This window comes from Rhopalosiphum padi, chromosome 2 (assembly GCF_020882245.1).
Source record: "Rhopalosiphum padi isolate XX-2018 chromosome 2, ASM2088224v1, whole genome shotgun sequence".
Taxonomy (NCBI): domain Eukaryota; kingdom Metazoa; phylum Arthropoda; class Insecta; order Hemiptera; family Aphididae; genus Rhopalosiphum; species Rhopalosiphum padi.
In genome coordinates this window covers 67,820,636-67,843,503 of record NC_083598.1, presented here as the reverse complement: position 1 = coordinate 67,843,503, position 22,868 = coordinate 67,820,636, and the positions used below count along the sequence as shown (strand labels likewise).

General features: G+C 23.6%; 1 protein-coding gene across 3 annotated transcripts in view; it reads right to left on the bottom strand.

Annotated features, from left to right (window-relative positions):
* The window catches only part of LOC132920451 (receptor-type tyrosine-protein phosphatase kappa), a 128,203-nt gene that overhangs the window by 83,050 nt on the left and 22,285 nt on the right, over positions 1–22,868 (bottom strand). For 2 of the 3 annotated variants that reach the window (XM_060982854.1, XM_060982855.1), the window contains exon 2: positions 19,353–19,370. The exons of the other annotated variant lie outside the window; for it this stretch is intronic. In XM_060982854.1, coding sequence (XP_060838837.1) covers positions 19,353–19,370 — 18 coding nt within the window. The remainder of the gene's footprint in view (positions 1–19,352; positions 19,371–22,868) is intronic. 3 annotated transcript variants of the gene reach the window in all.

The following is a 22,868-nucleotide window of genomic DNA, read 5'->3' as shown; positions in this document are numbered from 1 at the left end:
TTCTATACATTTAAACGATAAACATTTTATAGTGTACATTTACTTAATAATAACACACGCAATGAAAAAAATTGAATGAATCTACGAATAATACTATTTTATTAAAACAAAATTACTTAAATCATAATTTTCCATTAAAATATTCAAATCCGTAAAAATTTTAACATAAAACGAGTACAGTAAAACAAAGTACATATGTAGTTTTGTAATAATTAGAATGCTGAACTACTGAACAAATAACAAAATTTGAATGTCAAACGCTTAAAAAAATTGTTTACAGATCACGACAAAGATTTTAGTTGATTGTTCACATACCTAGTATAAAAAATGTTATCAATATTCATAGAAATAAAAACTAATATGAATCAATATTTCCAATGACCCTTGTTAATATAAGTTATAATAGAATATTTTAAGTTTTAACAATTGATCTAAAATGACCCATACACAATAACAAAACAATTTATGTAACTTCTAAATACTAATAAATGTACTATAAGTAAAAATAAATAAACCAATTCAATATGAAATTAATTTCAAAAAAAAATTGTGTCTTTGCTCTTAGAAATTAAACGACGTCTCATAAAATGTATGTTACAAATAAAACTTACATGTTTATAAGAAAAAAATATACAATGAAGTTTTTCGAAGAACGGTTTTCGGCATTCAAAATATATGAGAAAAAATATATTTACATTTTATTATTATCGCAACTTATGTAATACCATCACATACTAGGATATTCGTACACGTTATGATTCGAAATAATATTTTCATTAAACAAAAACTAAAGTATTACACGTCATTCGTTGTCATAACTTGCTCGTTAATCTGAGCAAAATAATTAGTTATTGTTGTGTACGTAGTACACATTAATCATATATTTGAATACCATACTCGTTTTTCAGGTGGACGTACGTGCTTTAAAAATCGTTTTGTGTAGCATGCAAAAGAGTAAATAAGCTTAGCTCTCCTCCTCCCAGAATACCCAACAGGCTATTCAAACTTTAGTCATATTTCCCAAATATTAGGTAACTTCTTAAAAATCATAATGAGTATAAAATATATAGTATATAGATGACAGGTAACAAACGATTTTATTTTATATATTACCTTTTGAATAACATGAATATATTATTTCAAAAATGTAAGTCATGTTGGATATTATTACGTATTTATACTATTTAAAAAAACCATACAACCAATGGCAGATAAGTATAGGAATGTTCGCCCTGTTGAAAAAGGGAAGGTGGAGAGTTATATCTTTATTAGTAATCAATTATTCTATACGTTTAACGTAACCTTTATTATTTTTATTTACCTCTTGTATCTCTGTTTTTCAACGGTTACCAAAATATAGTATATTATGACAAAAACAATCTTAACGTTATGTATAAAACTGAAAAACACTCTTAAAAGATTATGTAAAAATATTATGTATACATACATAATATTTAAGTACACTATTATTTTCATTTTTTGAAGGAATATACAACATACCGTTAAGTCCGCGGTACAGTGATGGACTATAATGCAGAGTGCGCACGTACACTCGATGTACCGATACGGCTTAATATAATATTATAATCGGTTAACGCCAAACGCTACTTGCACGATTTACAACTTTACAAGAAATATCGTTGTGGCGACTGCACCGTATCATAAACATTGTAGTATTGTTTGCTATACGTAATAATAATTATATAATGTACTACCTGTCTATATATATTTAAGTGAGAATTGGTAACTCTCCTAAATGCGCGTGCTCTCAAACGCGAACTGATTCGATGCAGCGTAAACGCTTTTATGTAAATATTTTATTTTATTTTATGTTTTTTTACACAGTTTAGCGTCATTTTACCGACGGTCGACGATGACGAAAGGTTTTTTTTTCATGCGTAAGTTAGGTTAGGTTTTTTCACTTGAATTTAACACCGCTGCATTACTATGAACCCGCCGCGACTCGCCCCGTTTTTTATTTCATCTTATTTTTCACTTTTGTAAGTATAGTGTATACCCACCTACATCATCAACGTTCATCTCGTTGACGGTATATACTAGAAAATAATGTTTATTCTGAAAATTCGATTTTCTGCGAGTCAAAAGCACATATAATATATTATATAGCTATAGTAAATTAAAAAATAAAATACATTTTTTTTGCGCGTTGAGCACGGTAGGTACATATAATATTATATTTACTGTACACACACACACATAATCTTATTTACGCCTTATATATGTTTAATATGAATACAAACTTTTTGGAATATCTACCTATGTAAAAACCTCGGAAAAAATCGATTTATAATATATCAAAAATCAAAATGTATTTTTTACCACGAAATGTAATTTACAAATTGTCAGTGTTATACTGTTATTACTCTTTTTATTGTTCGTAATACAATGTGCGTACGGATAACATCGTTATAGTCTGCATTTTATAGAAACAAAAAAAAAGTTCGTATACATAAACGTGCATATATCTTTAGTGTACGTTAACGATGTTTTCATCGAGATGATATGCTTTTCAACATCAGTGTTAAACACGAAACCTATTTCCCTATACATGATAAATAAAACAGAGTATTTTGGATGTTTATTGCGTATTATGTATGTATAGATTTTTTATCATTATTATTTATTATATTATAATACAATATTATACATACGATATGATACGACATTACGACACGATACGTCTATGTCGATATTGGCGTCCCGCCATCAGGGGCAAATTGTTCAGTAAACGAAACAATAAATACGTCCGCGTTTTGACGTAATACGACGTCAAAGTATTGTTTTGTTCTCGAATTGAACGATTTTTATTTTGCTTAGATTTCTATTACATAGAACCCGCAGTGATTTATACAATGTCCATAAAGTATATATATATAATATAGGTATATACTATATAATATATAATAAAAACGAAATACGGTTACAATACATAGTATGAAATATCGACCAGTCTTCTAAAAATAATAAAACTAACAACATATACATACTCTATAATATTTGGAATGAAGGTATGTCAGACATACTATACACATGAAAAGCGAAGGGTATATTTCCGGAATCGTGAAAAAATCAAACATTTCCACTAAAAGATAAATACGAAACTGTAATGTAATATAGGTACTTGCTTTTACTAGTTACATACATATAACTTATTTATTGGAATATACAGTACCTACTTATATTATGAAACATACAGGTCGCAATAAATTTTAAAATCATCGTCGTCGGGAAATTGTATAATCGGAGAACATATTTAATTATTGTGCGATTATAATCGACAAACAATATTAAAATTTAATGTTAATAAGTGAAATTAAAATATACTATATCGAGTATTTTTTTATAGTTAGTTTTATCAACTTAAAAATTTTAAAACAATATATGTGTACTACGCTAAGGGTACTGTTACTATTTATAAAATTAATTTATTTTTATTTTTCCATAGCTTATAGGCTACGGCCTGTCATCAATATAAATAAAATATATAAATGTACACTAACACGGCAAAAACAACTGCACGTTTGTTTCGTGTTAACCGCGCAGATATATAAATTATTAGTTTAACTTATTGGTATTGATGTGCCATGATTTGTGAACGAGTAACATTTAATGAAAAATGTTACGACGAAACATTTCGGTTCATTGTTACTGTTCACTATACATAACTATATAAAATATATAGGTATACATCAATAAATGTATAAATATTATATAATATCATTAACAAATGCATACCATATATTTTTTTTCATATGTTTGTTACGTTTGTAATATGTTTGAAATTATATGATTACATATCTACATTTTAATATTTTATCGTGTTGTATCTATTCTAATTAAATAGACGTGGAATGCTAAAAAAATAAAAACTACGAAACATAACTTCTACTAATAACCTGAGTAATTATATGTTATCATTATACCATAAATATATATAATATATTATATATTCGAAGTTGTAAGGATTATTTTGTTTATTGTGTTAAGTTTCAAAGTTTCCACAATTTCTTAACATTATAGTAATTCTAAAGTGAATCATGTTCATTCAAGTCTATACGTGTAAGATTTTCCATCGAATTAGTTTGATATATAGTATTCGACTGTTGTACAATAAATTCATTTTGTTGTTTAAAATACTACAATTAAAAATATTATCAATTGATCTATATTTACTTAAATCAATCGTCATAATTATAATTAGAGTAGTTAAGAAGATTTTTAATATATAGCGGGAAATTTCTGGTTGTAAATTGGATCTAGTTAGTATTTTTAGTTGTCAAAAGTAACAAATTATTTATAAAATATTCAGAAAAAAACTAAAAATGGATAATATTTACGCAACGCTAGTTTTCGATGAATTTCGATGAATTTAGTTTTATGCTGTAATTTAAAAAAAATAACTCACTAAATATTTATAATAGATATTTTTCTAGTCATAATTTAAATTTCCAAATTATTTTTGAGTTTTTTATAGACGATTTAATTTTCAAATTTTAAATGATAAATTTTTTTTAAAAATAATGTTTCGCATGCAATGATTATATTTTACACAATTAGTTCAACACATAAAGTCTTGTCTCATACAATAATCTACCCAATGACGAGTACACTCAACATTTATAGCAAAGAAACTTACTTTGTTTTTATGTATTGTTAATCTTGTTATCAAATAGCATTGTTGAGAAAACTTTTAAGTTCAGAATAACACAAATTCCGAATTATATTATTATAATGATATTAAAAAGCTATACCTACCTCTATCAGCGCTATAGTGTATTAATTTAATATAATATATAATATTGGGAAGTTTGATTATGTAAGTATTGTTTTTTGAGAGTAAAATTACTTATATTTGTAGAGTTTTTGTTTTTCGCTTTGATAAATTTGGACTGTAATTTTGTAAATGTTATATTGTCTATTGTCCAATAAAATAATTATTATTAAAAATTAATTAATTTTTTTTTATAGTTTAGTGTTAGTGTTAAGATTTATGTAGAAATACGTAAGTAACTAATTAATATTCTGAAATCTGCAGTGTTGCAGAAAAAAAAATCGATTTATCATTGTTTAAGTTTGGTTTCTTTTCATCACCATATACAAACCTTTTTGGTTATGGTGTTGCTTTTTGTCATGTTTTCCCACACCTATAGTGAGGGGCGTAACAGAAATTCGATTAATCACGAACCCTACAAGATATACTTTCCTGACTATCACTATACCAAAACCAGGACATCGGTGTATAAAAAAATGAGCGCCAAATGTCGGAAGCAAAGGAAAAGAAGAAAGGGTTTTTTTAGACCCTTTGACATCTAAATATAATAAGCTATGTCCGTGTTGTAGTGCGTTGTTCGAGTAAAATGCAACTATGTCTCATTGGCAACAAAAGGATAATGACGATAGTAGAGATGGAGATAAATTTAATTAGCTGGACTGAGAGCCAATATTAAATTATAGAGTTTAAATAAACGTACCACGCAACCTTAGAGAGCGCTTAATGCACCCACAATATTTCTCTATGGTGCGAGTTGTTACGTTTACGATACAGAACTATATATGTATGATATATAGACTATAAATAATTTCAAAACGGTAAAACGTACAAGCGTGTTCCATCGCTATAAGTAACAAGGTAAACTACTTAATTACTATTTATTGTCTGTAGAAATATTGTTCTATTTGAAAATTATATTATTTACTTTAATTATAACTCTATACATTGTGTACAATACAAATAAAATATCTATACCTATAAGCTTTACGAATAACCACTAAATCTAATACAAATTTTATAAAACTATTTCTAACATTGAATTTGTGTAATTATTATAAGTCATATAAATATATAAAACAGCATTCAGAATATAGCATCAAGTTAATAATACAATAACAGTAAAAAGGTTGTAGATAAACGTAATTATTAATATAAAAATATTTTTTTACCGAGTATGACCTAGATAGCAATAAAAACAATTTATGTGGTATGTAAATTTGTTATTCATCTCTGATGAATAATTTATAATATTATTATACGATGCAAAAATAAATAAGTTCCATTAGACTATTTAGAATTTTATATTTATTAGATTATATTAGAGTAGGTGAAAACTGTGTATGCAGAGATTGTAATTTTCATATGGCCATTAGTTTTCAAATGGAAATCAATATATTATTACCATTATAATATTAAATATTATGTATTTATCTAAACATATATTTAAAAAAATCATTAGTGTTATATATATATATGTGTGTAAGATATATTTGTAGGTACCATAAAGGTATGCAAAATTCGATTCAATTTATAGTATTTTTTCTTTATTATTTTTATTTGTTTACTAATTTTTCGTTTTCGTATCAAAACCATAGAATTTTACCCGAGCTACCTTACACTGAATTAATATTACGCGAAAATAGGAGATAATTCGTGGGGAGAATAACGATGACTTTTATCTCTTCGCAGACCGTACTTTTGTTTTTTCGAAATAATAATAATAATAAAAGTGCGTGTATAAAAAAAAGTCACTGTGCGTATTTGTCTCGCTTTCTTTTACCTCGTTTCTGTAATGTAATAATACGCAATAACATGATATAATATTATGATTGATCGAACTGGAGGTCGTGTATATAATAGGAGACATTTTTAAAAAATATCTCTCGAAATACCTACCGAAAAAATTGGGTCAATAACAATGTTATAATATAATATCATATTAAATATATAATATATGACGCCGTATATATTATAAATATATATACAAATAATAATAATATTATATAATGAAGTGTCGCCGTCGCTACAATAATAATATTAATAATAATTATTAGCCTTGTCCCGCCGTCGACGCGGGCGGCAACGACGTTATTAATAGTATTGTGATGCGTGCGTGTATACCGTTGTACCATGTCTGTACACACGGACTTGCCGTTGCCGAGTGTGCACTGACGGGCCGCAGATTGATTCCGCGCCTCGATAAAACCTTTTAAAACCCGCAACAGTATTTTCATTTCACCGAGCCAATATCATCGTATGCGCGAGAAACCACATCTACAGCCATGTAAAAGTTGTAAAACCTACCTGTTATTTTGAAAAATAGCGTGCATATTATAATATAATAATATCGATGTACAATTGTCGACGCCGGTGACGACGTTCAATAAATTTTATACGTACGCATCGATGTGTATAATATTATATCGATAATATTTTTGACTATCGTTCTTCATTTTTCTCGTATATTCTCGTATAATATATCATATGTACGCGGTGTGATGTACAGGCACTTTTCGAAGAAATTGGCTGGTAGCCCGATCTATATAATAATATGGCCCAGTGTAGTTGACACTCTGACTGCGAGGTCCATGAAACGCCATCATAATATTGATGGCTTATTATAGCACACACACCGCACACATATTATTAGTAATTTAGAATTCGAGACTTATTGCACTTAAAATCTTTATGTATACAAACGAAATTACCAAAATATGCTTGGAAAATATGTAACTAAAATTATATTAAAAAATTTAAAAACTAATATATCAAAAATAATTTATAAATCAATAATTGATTGATGTAACCTAACTCAGATACAAAATGACAAACAACGTGATACACAAACACCGACCATGTACTATATTTTAATTCTTCTCGATAGAATTTTTTAGTAAAAATAATTTATGTTGAGAATTATATTTTCCATAACGTATTCTAAAAAAAAATATTGATTGACAATGTGTATTATACTTATAACAATAATAAAATTTAAATAATAGGAACAACAATTTTGTCACATTATTAAATGTATAAATATATATTATATTCCTAGAATATGACAAAATATACAAAAAATGTCAAAAGTATCCAAACTCCAAAGTCAAACTTTCTATGTAATTTCATGATTCATCATAATGCATTTATATTTTAGCTAGAATAAACTATGACCACTAAAATAAACATGTAAATGTATGAAGTCCCGAACCCTACATATAAGTATAGCTCTTCTATTTTTCATAAGTATACTTTTAAAATCTATTAATACATATAAATTTTCTTGAAAATATATAAATTTATTTATTTATGCATTTATATATTTTTTTATAATAACAATTTAGTGGTACAATTAAAAAAATATAAGTATGTAATATATCTAAAAATGATGGATGAAACTTCACACAATGTCACTGAATAATTTAATACTTGTGATTTACCATGTATGTGTAATAATAGACTATCTATATTCTATATAGTATTAAAGATATGCTTACCGCTTACCATTTCAAAGATTCGTATACAGACACTGTACAGTATATACTTAATATTGCATAATGAATTTTAGCCTATTACCGATGTATCATATATTTATGTTATACGTGTTGATATTTATATTTAAAGACAAGCACACAGGTAATACTTATTAATCATAATATCTTCTGCCACGATATAATATATATATATATACATATAAAAAACAATTGTACATTTAACAAATTAACCTTTCACTACAAAAAAGGGGAAAAATTGGCAATCAATTTTCTGTACATTAGATGTCGAGTATACTTCATCATTGAGTAAGCTATTATTACATTATGTATGTGTTAAATTTTAATTTAATTATTAACCATTGTATACGAAAAACAAGTATAAACGAAGACAGTCTGTTAGCCTATATTACTAAATATATTTAATGCTATTTATCTTAAAGGTAATTTATTTTACTAATATATTATAGTAATACAAAAAGCTGAATTAAGTTTTGCTGTAAACATCGCAAATCGCAATTGAAAATAGCATTGTATGTAAAAAAAAAAAATAATAATATATTAAAAAGTGTTAGGTCTACAATAAATAATATTTTTAATTACAGCAAAATAAATAAAATTGTTATTATTTGAATAAATATTCGATTTTGTTATAATTTTATATTCACATAATGTATATAACAAAAAGATATTCTTTAAATATTTTTACATTTTTTTTAGTTTCAGTATGAAATATTTATAAATATTTATATTTTAATTTTAATATTTTATACCTCATATTCATTTTTTAAGTCTTAACTATAAAAAATTAAATTTTATAAATTTCTAATTATAAAATAATTTTAAAATTTGAATCATACTAATGAATTTTGCCAAAATGTGAACTTAAAATGCTTATATGTATAAAAAAAGAATTCACAACCAAGTATCTTTAATATTCTTATAAAGTTTTAATAATAACATATTATTTGGAACTTTATATTAAATTGTTAAACCTTTTGACCGCGAAAAATAAAAACAAAAAAAAATAGAAATTTATAGAATATTTCACATTTCTATAAATAATTCTATAATAGCTTAAAAAGAGACAAAATATTTTAAAAATTATATCGTGTATAAAAATTGTTAACATAAACATTTGGTGAACATTATAAATATTTATAGTTATTCAAAAAGACTTCTGGGAATTTGGCTATTAGTACAAATTGGGTTCATTTTCTTTCCGGAAAAGATATTTAAGTTTAATATCTAAGCATTTCATATACTCAAAAAGCTTCATTAAAATCTAAAATAATCAAGTATATATAGAACTTTAAATTGATTCATAGTTTAACTTGATCAATAGTTGTAATTTTTTCTACGATAGCAAGAATTCAAATTATTTATATTGTCTTTTTTTTTTTTTAGAAATTGACAGTTATGAGTAATATGCTGCTACATAAAATGTTTTAATCAAAATCAAATAAATTGTAAGTATTTAACGTATTTACGTATTTCCCCACTATTGTACTTCAATATTATAATAATTTACAATTAGTACCTGCAATATATAGTATTTTACTTTTAAATCATAAAGATATGATCTTTCAGACACCTTGAAAGTCATTGACATTAAATAATTAGTTGTTAACAGAACTATCATTTTATATTATTATTTACTATAATATACATTTTTTTCTTTGTTTTTTTTTTTTATAGTCAATTAGAGTATCATCGCATAACAATTTTATTACAATAATTAGCGATTATTTTTTGGTAAAATACTACATTTCCTAAATTATTCTCTGATCTGGGTTAAATATACATCATATAATTATTAATAATTTTGTGTATAATACAGATAAATTAGGTTAATGTACTTAAAGTTATCTATTTATGAACATAAGAATTGGTGATATTTCGAATGGAATTAAGTGCAAAAACATTAATTCAAATACCTAGTAATAATATACATTTATACTAAAAAAACAATTATGAATATTGTTGAACATTACATTTTTCGGTACTAAATTTAAAAGCTAGAACAATCGGTCTTTTGGACAGAGTCCAATTTGTACTCAACTTGATTTTTATCGCTTGTCTAAACTCTCGGCTACTTTATTTTATAACCCAAGGTGAATGACACTATAATGTAATATAATATTACCACGAATGAATGATATGGTAACCGAATACTACCTAAACAGTACTTCCATTACTTACTTAACTGTGTAGTTTGTAATAATGCCGATTTATTCATAAAATAAACAATATTACATTTTCCCTACTAAAAATCATTTATTTTATGATATATAAAATTAAATACGAAGTTTAATTTTGAAAGCTTTTAATAAATATTAGCTTTTTAAAGACTGTTTTATTGTATAATATTATGATGCATAATTAGGTATTGCTGATAATTTACTAAAATAAAATATATTAAAATTTAGAACCGTCAAAATTTTATTTTTAGTAAAATCTTATTTTTTCAAATTAAAATTCTTCATTGAAAATAAATATTATTTTAATATTATTAAAAAAAGTAATGATTAAATTACTAATAGAGGTGTATAATAAAATATTAAAAACTAAAGTAAACTTAGAAATTTATCGCAAAAAAATATGTGTATTATATATATATATATATATATATATATATATATATATATATATATATATGTATAATGTATATATTTAATTTGTGAAAAAAAATATCAAATAAAACTTGAACAACTTTTATATGATTGATATTATTATATAATAATTATATTAGATTATAATACTTAAAAAAGTGGAAAATTATACTCAAAAATCAAATCCTTTAATTAAAATGGGTATCCATAAAAAAAAATAAAAAAAATAATAGGTAATAGGTATGAGCGTATGACAATGCATTTGTATAATTTTCAGATATTTTTATTCTATAAAAAAAATAAATGTCTTTAATATTTTCAATTCAAATAGTTTTATTTTGTAGATAACCCTAACTTAGGCTATTTTTCATATCTCTATTAATGGCTAAATGTTTAGTGTTCATTTTTATTTTGTATAATATGTCAGGCGATGTACGTAATAAATTGAAAGTATAATTATAAGTTGGAATTAGATTAAGTAATATAACATTAATAAAATATACATAATTATTATTAAGTTATAAAATAATAATATTTTTCGTGATTTAGTATTGATTTTTTTATTTAGTTTATTTTAGAGAATATATTCATATAATATATAATTTAATTTTAATAAACGTGTTTATTTTATATTATTTTACATTTTATTATATTTAAATAAATAGAAATTAGAAAAAAAGTAGGCAAGGAAAATACGGTATTATATTAAAATGTAGTTTAGTTTTCATTAATATATTTATTTTTAATTAACATAGCGTTGAATTTGTTTCATTCGGGAAAATATAGCTAATTTTATGTAAATTTAAATGATGGGATCGAGGTTCATTTATTATAATTTAACATTGTATATGCTGAGTATTAATTTTTCATTTTTATGTTTTAGTCATAAAGATTAACTTATGAAGATACTAAATACATTTTTTTGTGATATTTTTTTTTTATATGAATACAACAATTGTTTAAAAGATTATCCATTTAAAACAAACACCCCACAGTCTACATATACCATTTATTATGAACAATAAATATTTATTATCCAGTGCTCAAATAAAAAAATTAACTATAAAAGTATTAATTTTTTTAATAAGTTGTTAAAGTGTTTAGTACACATATTATGTCTATGAAGCATTATTTTTGTGATATCAGTTGATCTGAAACTTTATTGAAAATTCTTCAATTTTTTTTTCCTAAATAATTTAAGAGGTACATAATTTTATTATATTTATATTGTAAATAACACACATATTTTTGGTTTTTCATACATATATATATATATATAGATTAGATTTATATAAATTATTAATAATGACTTGAGTGTACAACTTTATAAATACTTTATATACAACACAATATAATACCATTTGTTTATACTATTCAGTATACATGGTATGTTATAAAAATCTAAATATGTTTAAACTAAAATTTATCAAATTTACCTAAGATGTTTGCTTACCCAATTTGAAAAAAAAACACAAATGACATGTAATTTTGTTTTACACACTTTATTTTAAATTCTGAGAGAATATATGAAAGTACTGATTTTACAATTTTGTGGTTTATTGTGTCTATCATTACAGTAGGAAAAAGTCTAGATTTTCAACTATGATGTTGTTTCTGGTAAAATTTTCCAGAATTGTTCTCAATAAATGGGAAATTAGAATAAACTTAAAGAAAAACAGGAATTTTTATACTACATTAGTGTTTGACAATTGATTACTTTATTTTGTTATAACTGAAATAAAGAATAATCACAGAAACTTAAAATGTTCAGCAAATATTTATACTACCATTTTCTACATAAAATAATTTACAAAATATAATTCACTTTGAGTTATTTATAGACTATTGAATTTTTTTATTTTTTTCTCTTATCTGTTAATAAAACATTTTTCGTTCGATAAATATAAGCTTAAAAATACAATATAAGATCCCTTGGTAAGTTGTCTGACAATTTTTTAAATTTTTAAAAGCACGGTTTTTATATGCATTTAAAGTTGGAATTTTGACGAAATTTTGACTATTTTGTATTTAAAAATGCATAAAAAAATTTTTTCTATCTTAAATTAAAAAAAATTATAAACACGATTATTTTTCTAGATATTTTATGTTGAAATGCGGCATTATGAACAAAATTACATATTTAAACGATATAATAAATAACGATATTCATATATATAATACTTTAAAAATTCTATGAACATTTCACAGGCATATTATTGCAATGACATTTCAAAATATGTATTATTTTTAAGATATTATCTATTTATATCTTGAATCCATTCTCATTGTATAAGAGTAAGGTAGTGTTTACTCAACAGTTAAAAGTTAACAACAACAATATGATATCGTATTAATATTATGTACTATTAATAGTAGAATGAATTATTTAATAGGAATATTGAGAAAAAAAATCATAAAGTTTACTTTTTGATATATGCTGATAGATCATTTCCTCTCAGAATATTTTAATATACGATTTATATCATTAAGTTTAGAGATCATAACGATTTGATTTATATCAAATTATTATAAACACATCACTTATATGTAATATATAATTATGTGTAATTATAATAAAGAAAATAATATCATATTCTATTAATAAAACATTAAAATACGTTACTATATATTTAGACAGTACGGCTAAACACCGTCATTGGGTTAAAACACAGAAAAATTCATCATAAAGTCAACTAAAGTATTATTATAAGGCTAACGTCACACCTTTCAGTATTTAATATTAGCGGGCTTGCCAAACTGAACTACCTCGAAAACACAACACTTGTTTCGTTACGTATCGTCATTCGTCAAACAATCCTTAAGACTTTTTGAAAAATTGAAAGCATTGTATAATATTAAATATAATTTAATTGTATGAACATTGTGAATTGATTTGTTTTAATATTTTCAGTTTAAAAGTTAAATATATGCATATATATCTTATTAATATTTATAGATATATACTGTTAATTATAATACATATAATACATTTGACAATATTATATTCCTTATTAAATGAAAGATGTGTTTCGAAAATTTAACAGAAATATATAATATAATAAAGGACCTAGAAAAATAAGAATGATTTGATTGTAAGGTTTTAATTGAAATAAAAACGATTACGGTTAATGCAAAATTTAAAGTAAATGGACAAATAAATAAGTGTAACATTGAACTATAGTAGTAATTAATTAATATAATTTAAAAGCATTTTTTCATGTTCACCAAACATAACTTATACTTAACTCTTGTATTTATTTTTTATTAAAAAAGTTATGATAAATTGAGCAACGTTTCGATGTTTAAAAACGTAAAATATAATGATATTGGATCGATCGTAAACGTTCCCAGATATAATCACACCAAATATTATATTAAACACATTCGTTTATCTGCAAGACGTACAAATGACCTAAGGAAGGTTAATACACGTGTGCCAAAAATTAGAAAGTCACATCCCAGATGTTGCTACCATCCAAACCGCCTACATTCGTATTAAACTCACGCCAAAACCCATTAAAAACACCGACTACGATTTCCTTGTGAAGGATAAAAACAGCAGGTACGCAAATAGACGAACACACGCTAAATGGATTGAAAAATAACGCCGAGAAAGACTTTCTTTTACTACCTAGCTTTGTTTGTTTATTACTTTATTATTATTATTATTACTGTTTTTATTTTTTATTCTAATTTAGTCTTTTTGATTTTCGATAATACGATATTACTCATAACAATATAATATAAATCCACATAATGCTGAATTTAATTGTTAAGTACGAGAATAACAATTGATTAAATGCTAAAATAAATACATTTTATAAAATATAATATAATAATAGGATTCGTATTAAAATTTATGTCGGCGTCTTATATATGCAATATAGCAGCATGGATGTACACGAATCAAACCAGTAGCCTAACCATTGATAGCGGTATTAATTTGTATTGCTCTGCTGTACATTAGGTGTCGAGTGGGTTATTATAATGTGTGTGATAAATTTTAATTCAATGATATCATTGTATGCAAAAAACAATTCTGAGCCAAAACAGTCTATCAGTCTATACTCTATATCAACAAGTATATTTCATGATAACATATTGTTTTTTATATAAATATTGGCCAATAATTTTACTTTTAATATTATAGCAGGTTAATAAAGTTTATTACAAAACTATTGCATTTATTATATAATTAATATTTAATTATTATAATAATATATATTATTTATACCACATTATATCAACTTATATAAATCAAAATTTAATAAAATCTGTAAATACTGTAAAACAGTAAAAATAGATTCATAGTATAAATAGATAATATCTTAAAATAAATCAAAAATATCATTACGCATAGTAAAGTTTATAATTATATAATATACACAAAAGTATTAAATTCCGAAAATAATGTTTTTAAATATTTCTATACATTATAAAAACAAATTTTGTGGAAATTTACTATTAAGTTTTCAAGAATTTTGACTTTCATAAAAAAAATTAAAATATTAGATAATTTTTCATGCTTTTAAATAGCTCCAAAATAAGGGTCGAGTCAAAATATTTTAAAAATTTAATCGTAAATACAAAATGATAATTTAAAAATTTGATAAAAATGTCAAGTTATTGAAGGTTTTTTTTGTTTCTGAGTTGCACCAAAAAAACAAAATTTAATTTGTTAAAAATGTCGTAAAAATTCATGTTTCCTTCATTTTTTCCCCCAAATATAAAAAAAAAGCATTAGGAATTTATCTCGACATCCTTAAGTTCAAACTATATTTATTTTTCTATTAGAACCTATTATTATACTCTTTAAGTTGAAAATCGAAGCATTTTATTGATTACTTATCGTTAATACATAATATAAAAAACCACACATCATTGTAAAATCAATACATTCACTCGAATAATAATCTAAAATACATCAATAAATATTTTCAGATTTCTATTTAAATAACTGATAATTATATTTTATTGTCAACAATAACCCTATATTTGTTAAACTCGATTCTACATTTCAAACACTTATTAGTTTAATTCAAAAAGTTTATAAACCCTATATTAGCGGAAACTTAATTGATGTTCGGTTATTGGATTTAAGTATTTCAACAAAAAATGTTTTATAATTAAACATATTTTCAATTGTTGTGAGTTGTAAAAAGGAGTTCTAAAAATCTGGTATATATGTATATATTTATTTTTTTAATCAGGATTACAAACAATAAATTAATATACGAGGCATAAAGAAAATATATATTGAAATAAAACTTTATTAAATTTTAAAAGAAGTAAAATTATTAATATTTTTATATAATCTCATCGATTCAAAGAATTTAAGTTTAGTTAATGCATTATTATTAAGCAAAAATGCAGAAAATATTCCTTATAATACTTTATATTAAAATTGAAAGTTATATACATTTTTGGTATTAAAAAAAAAAGATTTTGATCGTTCCGATGAATGCATTAGCTTTACAATATAAAGTGATATACTACCACACATACGATATACAAATATGCAGCTTACTGCCTACCTGCAGACAATCCTACCAACTACGGACTATATTACACGATGTTTCGTTTATTCTTAGTTTCTTTTATAACTGACATCACCCTCTGGAGCAATAAACATACTTCAATCTTAAACTTTTTTCGTACGTCAAAAGTAAATTTTCCCTGTAATTTCATAAGAGATTACAAGAATACAAACATATTCACGAAATACCAGTTATACACCAGATTATAAACAATGTTATGTTCCAAATCAGTTTTTTTTTAACTAAATAATATTATAACATTTATAACTTCATTCAAATACAACAAAAATTCGATAATTTCCGTAACACTTTTTAGTAGTATGACAGAGATAACCACCTTCTACCATTTATTGTAATGAAAAAACTGCTCTTGCACACAAATACAAAAAAACATACAGAAAATTAAATATTTTCTAAAAATATTGTATTCGTTAATAAAATATTATGAAAAATAAAGGAATGTAGCCACATTCATTAAGATTACGTGTGTTTTTTGTTGTTTTCATAATTATTTTGATCGGACAGTAATGCGATGTGTTGTCGTTACACCGAAAAAACATTTTGTCACATATGGTCATGTACTCGCAATACTTTACTATGGTCGCGACACATTCATAATAGGCTATTTTACCGTTTGACTAAATGTGAACTGGTTACTGTATCTTATAAACAAGTCGTTTTCAAGATTTTGGTTATATTTTTGATAAAAACTTTTGATGTTAGGTAATTGATAATTTTTAACCATATAAATGAGATGGTTATATTGTTTAGTTATTGTTGATAATAATATTAAATAAAATAATATGATGATAATAATTAATGATTATCTAATAATAATAATAACCACAAACACATTGTTTTTGCGAGTCTTTGATCAATAACCAAAATGATATAAACATGTCTGATTAAAAATATAACCAAGTTAAACGCGAAAATACGCTTAATATGATTACTCTAGTCTATACTATACTTATTATAGTAGAATGTAATTTATATATTGTATTTACGTACACCAAAACAATAATAAAATAGTTAATAAGTACGTCTATAATAATAATTGACGGTCTTTGTACATTTATATTTACGGTGATTGTCTGAGAAACAAAACAGAAAAAACAAAAACCGACGATATATGGCCGGTTTGTATGCCGTGTGGGCAGACACTGGAAATAGAAGAAAAATATTTTGTTAGAAAGTTTGCGACGATAAATTTCGTGTGTCGGAAAGACGCGGTGGTGGTTTCAGCTATAATGTGCGTGGAGACTGCATATAAGATCACTGTATATAATCCATGTTTAAAAGAGGATAACAGATATATTATATTATATATAGATATATATATATATATATATGTATGTATGTATATATGTATGTATGTATGTATGTATGTATGTTTATATATTGTCGGTGTACCTGCAGCACTAAGAATTGTGATGTACATAACGGTCGGTTAAATAAATAGTTTCTTTGCATCCCTTCGAGGACTTAAAACAAGACAATTGCGGTGTTTCACAATTATATTTTAAAATGTTGATTGCAGATAACTATAGGTATTTAATTTACGAGTATATACGTATACTACTCACATATTAATTATCGTCATGTATCAAATTTCTCGCAGATGATTATTGAGCGGCCAATTTACTTAAATGCACTTCTAAAATAAATATCGAACAATTTATTCACGATCGGAATACATGCGAATAATACGTTGAATAATATATGTAAAATATTTTATGTGGAAATTATGATTGACGTATAAATGTGTAATGAAATGTCAAAATGTTACATTTGAAACTTTAAAGCATAGAACACTTTTGAGGTAAAAATAATATGCTACAGATCGTTTTAGTGTAAAATAATAAGGATTGAAATGATCATAAATTATGAAATATTGTAAATATAATACTAAATTCATGTGTGTAGGTAGTTTTATATTGTGCCTATACACCGTGTATCAATGTACCATAACAAAAGTTATAGCCATATTTACGATAATATTAACGTCTATTGAAAATATATTTTACAATTATCATAGTACCATTCCTTAAATTATTAGATTCGCTTGGCATTTTGTATGTAAAGATTACATTTTTTATGTAAGATTGCATACAGATATTTCTATAACATAAATATATGTTAAAAATCAATCGCATGTGATTGTTTACAATAAAAATTACGAAATATCGACTGTTATATTTTCAGTTTTTTATGATATTAAAAAATAAGATCTACATGACATTACCCATAGTTGATAAAATAGAATCCAATTGTGAAAAAAGTAGTAATATCGTTGAAAATACCTTTAAATATATATTATATTACCTTAATAATTGAATAATAATAATAAATAAAATTATACACTATTATTATTAACGATTAAACAAGTAATAGCATAGCCAACGATATTTCTTAACTGTATTAAACCCTTAATATAGACCTCGAAAGTCTAAATATATTTTGATATACCTAATATAATATAATATATTATACTTTTTGATTCCCATGTCCTTATTGACTATTGCATCATTTAGTTAAATTTAAAACACAAATCAATATGAATATAATATACATTATACATTCTACTATATTATTAATTAACTATAAATTACTTATTATTAATATCATCTTAATCGATTATTTATAGTATAATATTATCGAAATCTCAAGAATTTGTAACCACCATTAAGACCTAAATTAAACTTATAATATGAGTAAGTATTCAAATATTTTAAAACTTTCTTTTGGTTGGAGGCATTTCAATCCAAAGCTGTTTTATATTCAAAATCCAAATGAAATGTAGTTACAATACATTTTACCTGACCAATAATGATAATAAACGTATTGAAGTTTTTTTTAAATATTTTGCACATATTTCTTCTAATCATATCTCTTCTGTAATCGACTGATGTTGACCCCTTACCGAATCGTATTATGAAATCTAAATGGAGAAAATAAAACAATACAAATCAGTATATTATGATAATTTTATTACTATGTTATTTTAAATAAATAAAAAACAAAATAAATGTAAACTGATAAAATAAAAAATAAAATGTTCTTTATCAACCCCAGTTATTAAAATATACTAATAGATATAATATAAATTGTTATATATTTTTTTTAACAACATTATTGTTAAAATATATATATAAGTACTATTGTATTTTGTTTCCTTAGTGCTAATGTAACAAATTATTATACGATGTATATACATATGTAAATATTTTATTCACATCGAAATAAATTTTAAAAAATGCGATCATCTAAGATACATTTAACATTGTATTATAGGTATATCAAAATGTATTATTTATTATATTAATATAATATTATAGGTACTCATATAATATGTTTGATCATCAGAATCGTCAGAATCCAACTATAACAATTATATAAATAATTTACCATAACCAATAATAATTAAAGAAATATATTTCATAGAAATAGTACTCGCAAGGTAGATTATCATAATAATAATAATTGATTAAAAAATAATATAATGGATATAACTGAAATAATTGAGAACTCTATAGTAAAAGCATTATTGATAATTTTAAGTTATAGGTGACTTGTATAGTTTGATATTTTTAATTTATTTACCAGTATACTAATCTTATAATAATAAGTGTGAATAAGCTAACTTATCGAAAATACGAATAGAACTCAATAATTGGAATAATAAAAAAAAATAATATAAAAAGAGTTTTTTTGTATGCTATGAAAAATATTTATTTCGAATAAAGATTGTTTCAATAGTGTTCTATACAAACAGCGTACTTAAATTAAATACTAAAAAAACATCATGGGTTTGTGAGAAGGTCATCGTTAATATTTTAGTAATTATAACTATTCACATTTTATTAACATGAGCCTTCTAACCGAGGGTATAATAATTTATTAGAGATTTATAATTTATAAAATATGAATAAATATGAAATAATATATGACTAATATAGTTATAGTTATATAGAGATATTTATTGTTCCTGTTTTATTATTTATTTTTATCATATTACGTTTAACCGCCATTTTTACAATGTATTCGATTTTCAAGAATACTAGACCACCATCGACCGTCAACCTTTTTGGACTTAAGTTTTATCCCTACGGATATGTTACCATCTCCAAATATTGCACATGAACCATGAACCATTATCCCTCTGTTTTCATTTTGGTTTCTTACCAAACAAAATTGTTTTATGTTTTAAATTCCAAGCAGAACTATTTATATTAAATATTTTTTACCACGATGTATGTACTTATTTTTTTAGTGTATCATTACATTTTAAAACTGTATAACACTTTACATTTTTAATTTTAATGATGGTTTTTGATAAAAATTGGATCTATGTAGCTTTAAAGGAAATTAAAATAAATAGTTTTCAGTACTTATCAATATAATCAGAAAAACCAAAAAAAAACTTAAAAAAAAAACATGAAAATCAGTTTTAGATCAATTAATTCAATGTTTTGAAAATTAATAACTGCAAAGACTTGAATTTTTCGAAAAAATTTTATTTAGTTATAATTATATGCTTTCTCTACACTGATATAATTTAAAAAATATTTTTTTCTTCTTTGAAAATGTTCCATCATAAGTTCATACACCAACAAAATATTAATACATAATTATTATATATATTTAAGCTACTTAAAACTTTTATTATTACATAAATTATTATGTAATGGCACATTGATATTAACTATTATAAGTTATAATAATAGTTCATAATTGATATTGATGTACTCATATTTTAATAATTATTATTTAATGTATCAATATATGTGTTGGAAAAAAATAGTTCAACCTTTCTTTATTACTAATTATAATAATATAAAAATACATTACTTATAACCCTATCATAGGCATGTTTACAAATATGAGGAAAACTAGTGGGCACTAGCCAGTTCGATGAACTATTCCTGCAAAAAAAGTCATGCTCTTAAAATAATTAATGGTGACGCAATCAGTACAGATATTTATTATTCTTATTAAATTATTATCAATTATTTTCAATCGTTTTCTATTCTTTATAACTACATTACGTACCATATGTTAAAATTACGGTACTTTTATGATATTTGACCACTGACCAGTATTTTATTGTTTTGACATGCTAATAGTTATAGTTTTCAGTTATACGAGATCTTCCTAGATCTTATTGCGATATTTTTAATAAGAAAAATATAAATTTATTCATGTCTAAAAAATATATGTCACGTGATTTCAAAATTGTATGCACCCCTCGGCTACCAAAGTTTGGACACGTCTATGTGCTCTAATATAATCGAATGATATAATATGATTAAAAGAATACATTGACACAAATAAGTCTTCGTTCAAAATTATTTTTTATCATGTACAATAATTAATAATCGAATTCAAATTTTACACACAGCAGAGTATGTTCTCATTTTTTTATTTAACATAACATATAATGTAATGAATAATTATTTACAAAAGCTATTGAAAATAATGTTCTTATTAAAATATATAATACTTTATAATAGTATTCAAAAGTATTGTATAAATTAAAAATATATTATTATTATATACAATATACATTAATAATATTTTATTTACATAACTTTTGTACACACTTACAAAAAATTAGTTATGATGACTTAGATTTTAATAAGGTATAATACATTTTCAGTTAAAATTTACATTTGTTTGAATGGTATATTAATTGACTCAACTACAATTCTTATTTTATATTAGTCTAAAAGAATTATAAATTCATTATTTTATGATTAAACTATTTTTTTTTTTATTTATAATAACAATTTATTAAAAGTTCATCAGTTTAATGCTTTTTAATATTCATAATAAATTAAAATCAACAATTTAACTGAACATATTTTTATGTTTATTAAACTTAATTATTTTATAATTTACAATTTCAGTTGAAAGTAATAAATATAAACTATAAAAATGCATAGGTATGAATTTCTAAAAATGGAAACAATTTTAAGTGCGTACAATATGTTATTGTAATAAACGACTTTAGAGTTCCCTACGTTATCTACATAATAGTAATAAATTGGCTTGACGTGACACGAGGGCTAATTAATTTTGGCAGTGAATCTGCAAAAGAAATGTAATATTAAAAACCCGGAACTTTTCAAACTAAATGTTCTAAAATTATTTTTACAAATAATATTATCATGTTTTATCCTAGAATAAAAAATAAATGAAAAATAACTTTGTAGGTTATAAAAAAAAATGTTAAATGTAGTAAAAAGAGGTAAGGTCAACGTCTGTCTCTTTTATCATAATATATTATATCCTAATATTATTATCATTATTTATAATGCATTATAATATTATGAACTTGTATAATATAACTTGTATTCAATTTTGCATTTAATTCAAAATTATAATACTTTTATAATAATATATTCTATGAACCAACTACACATATATTATTATTATT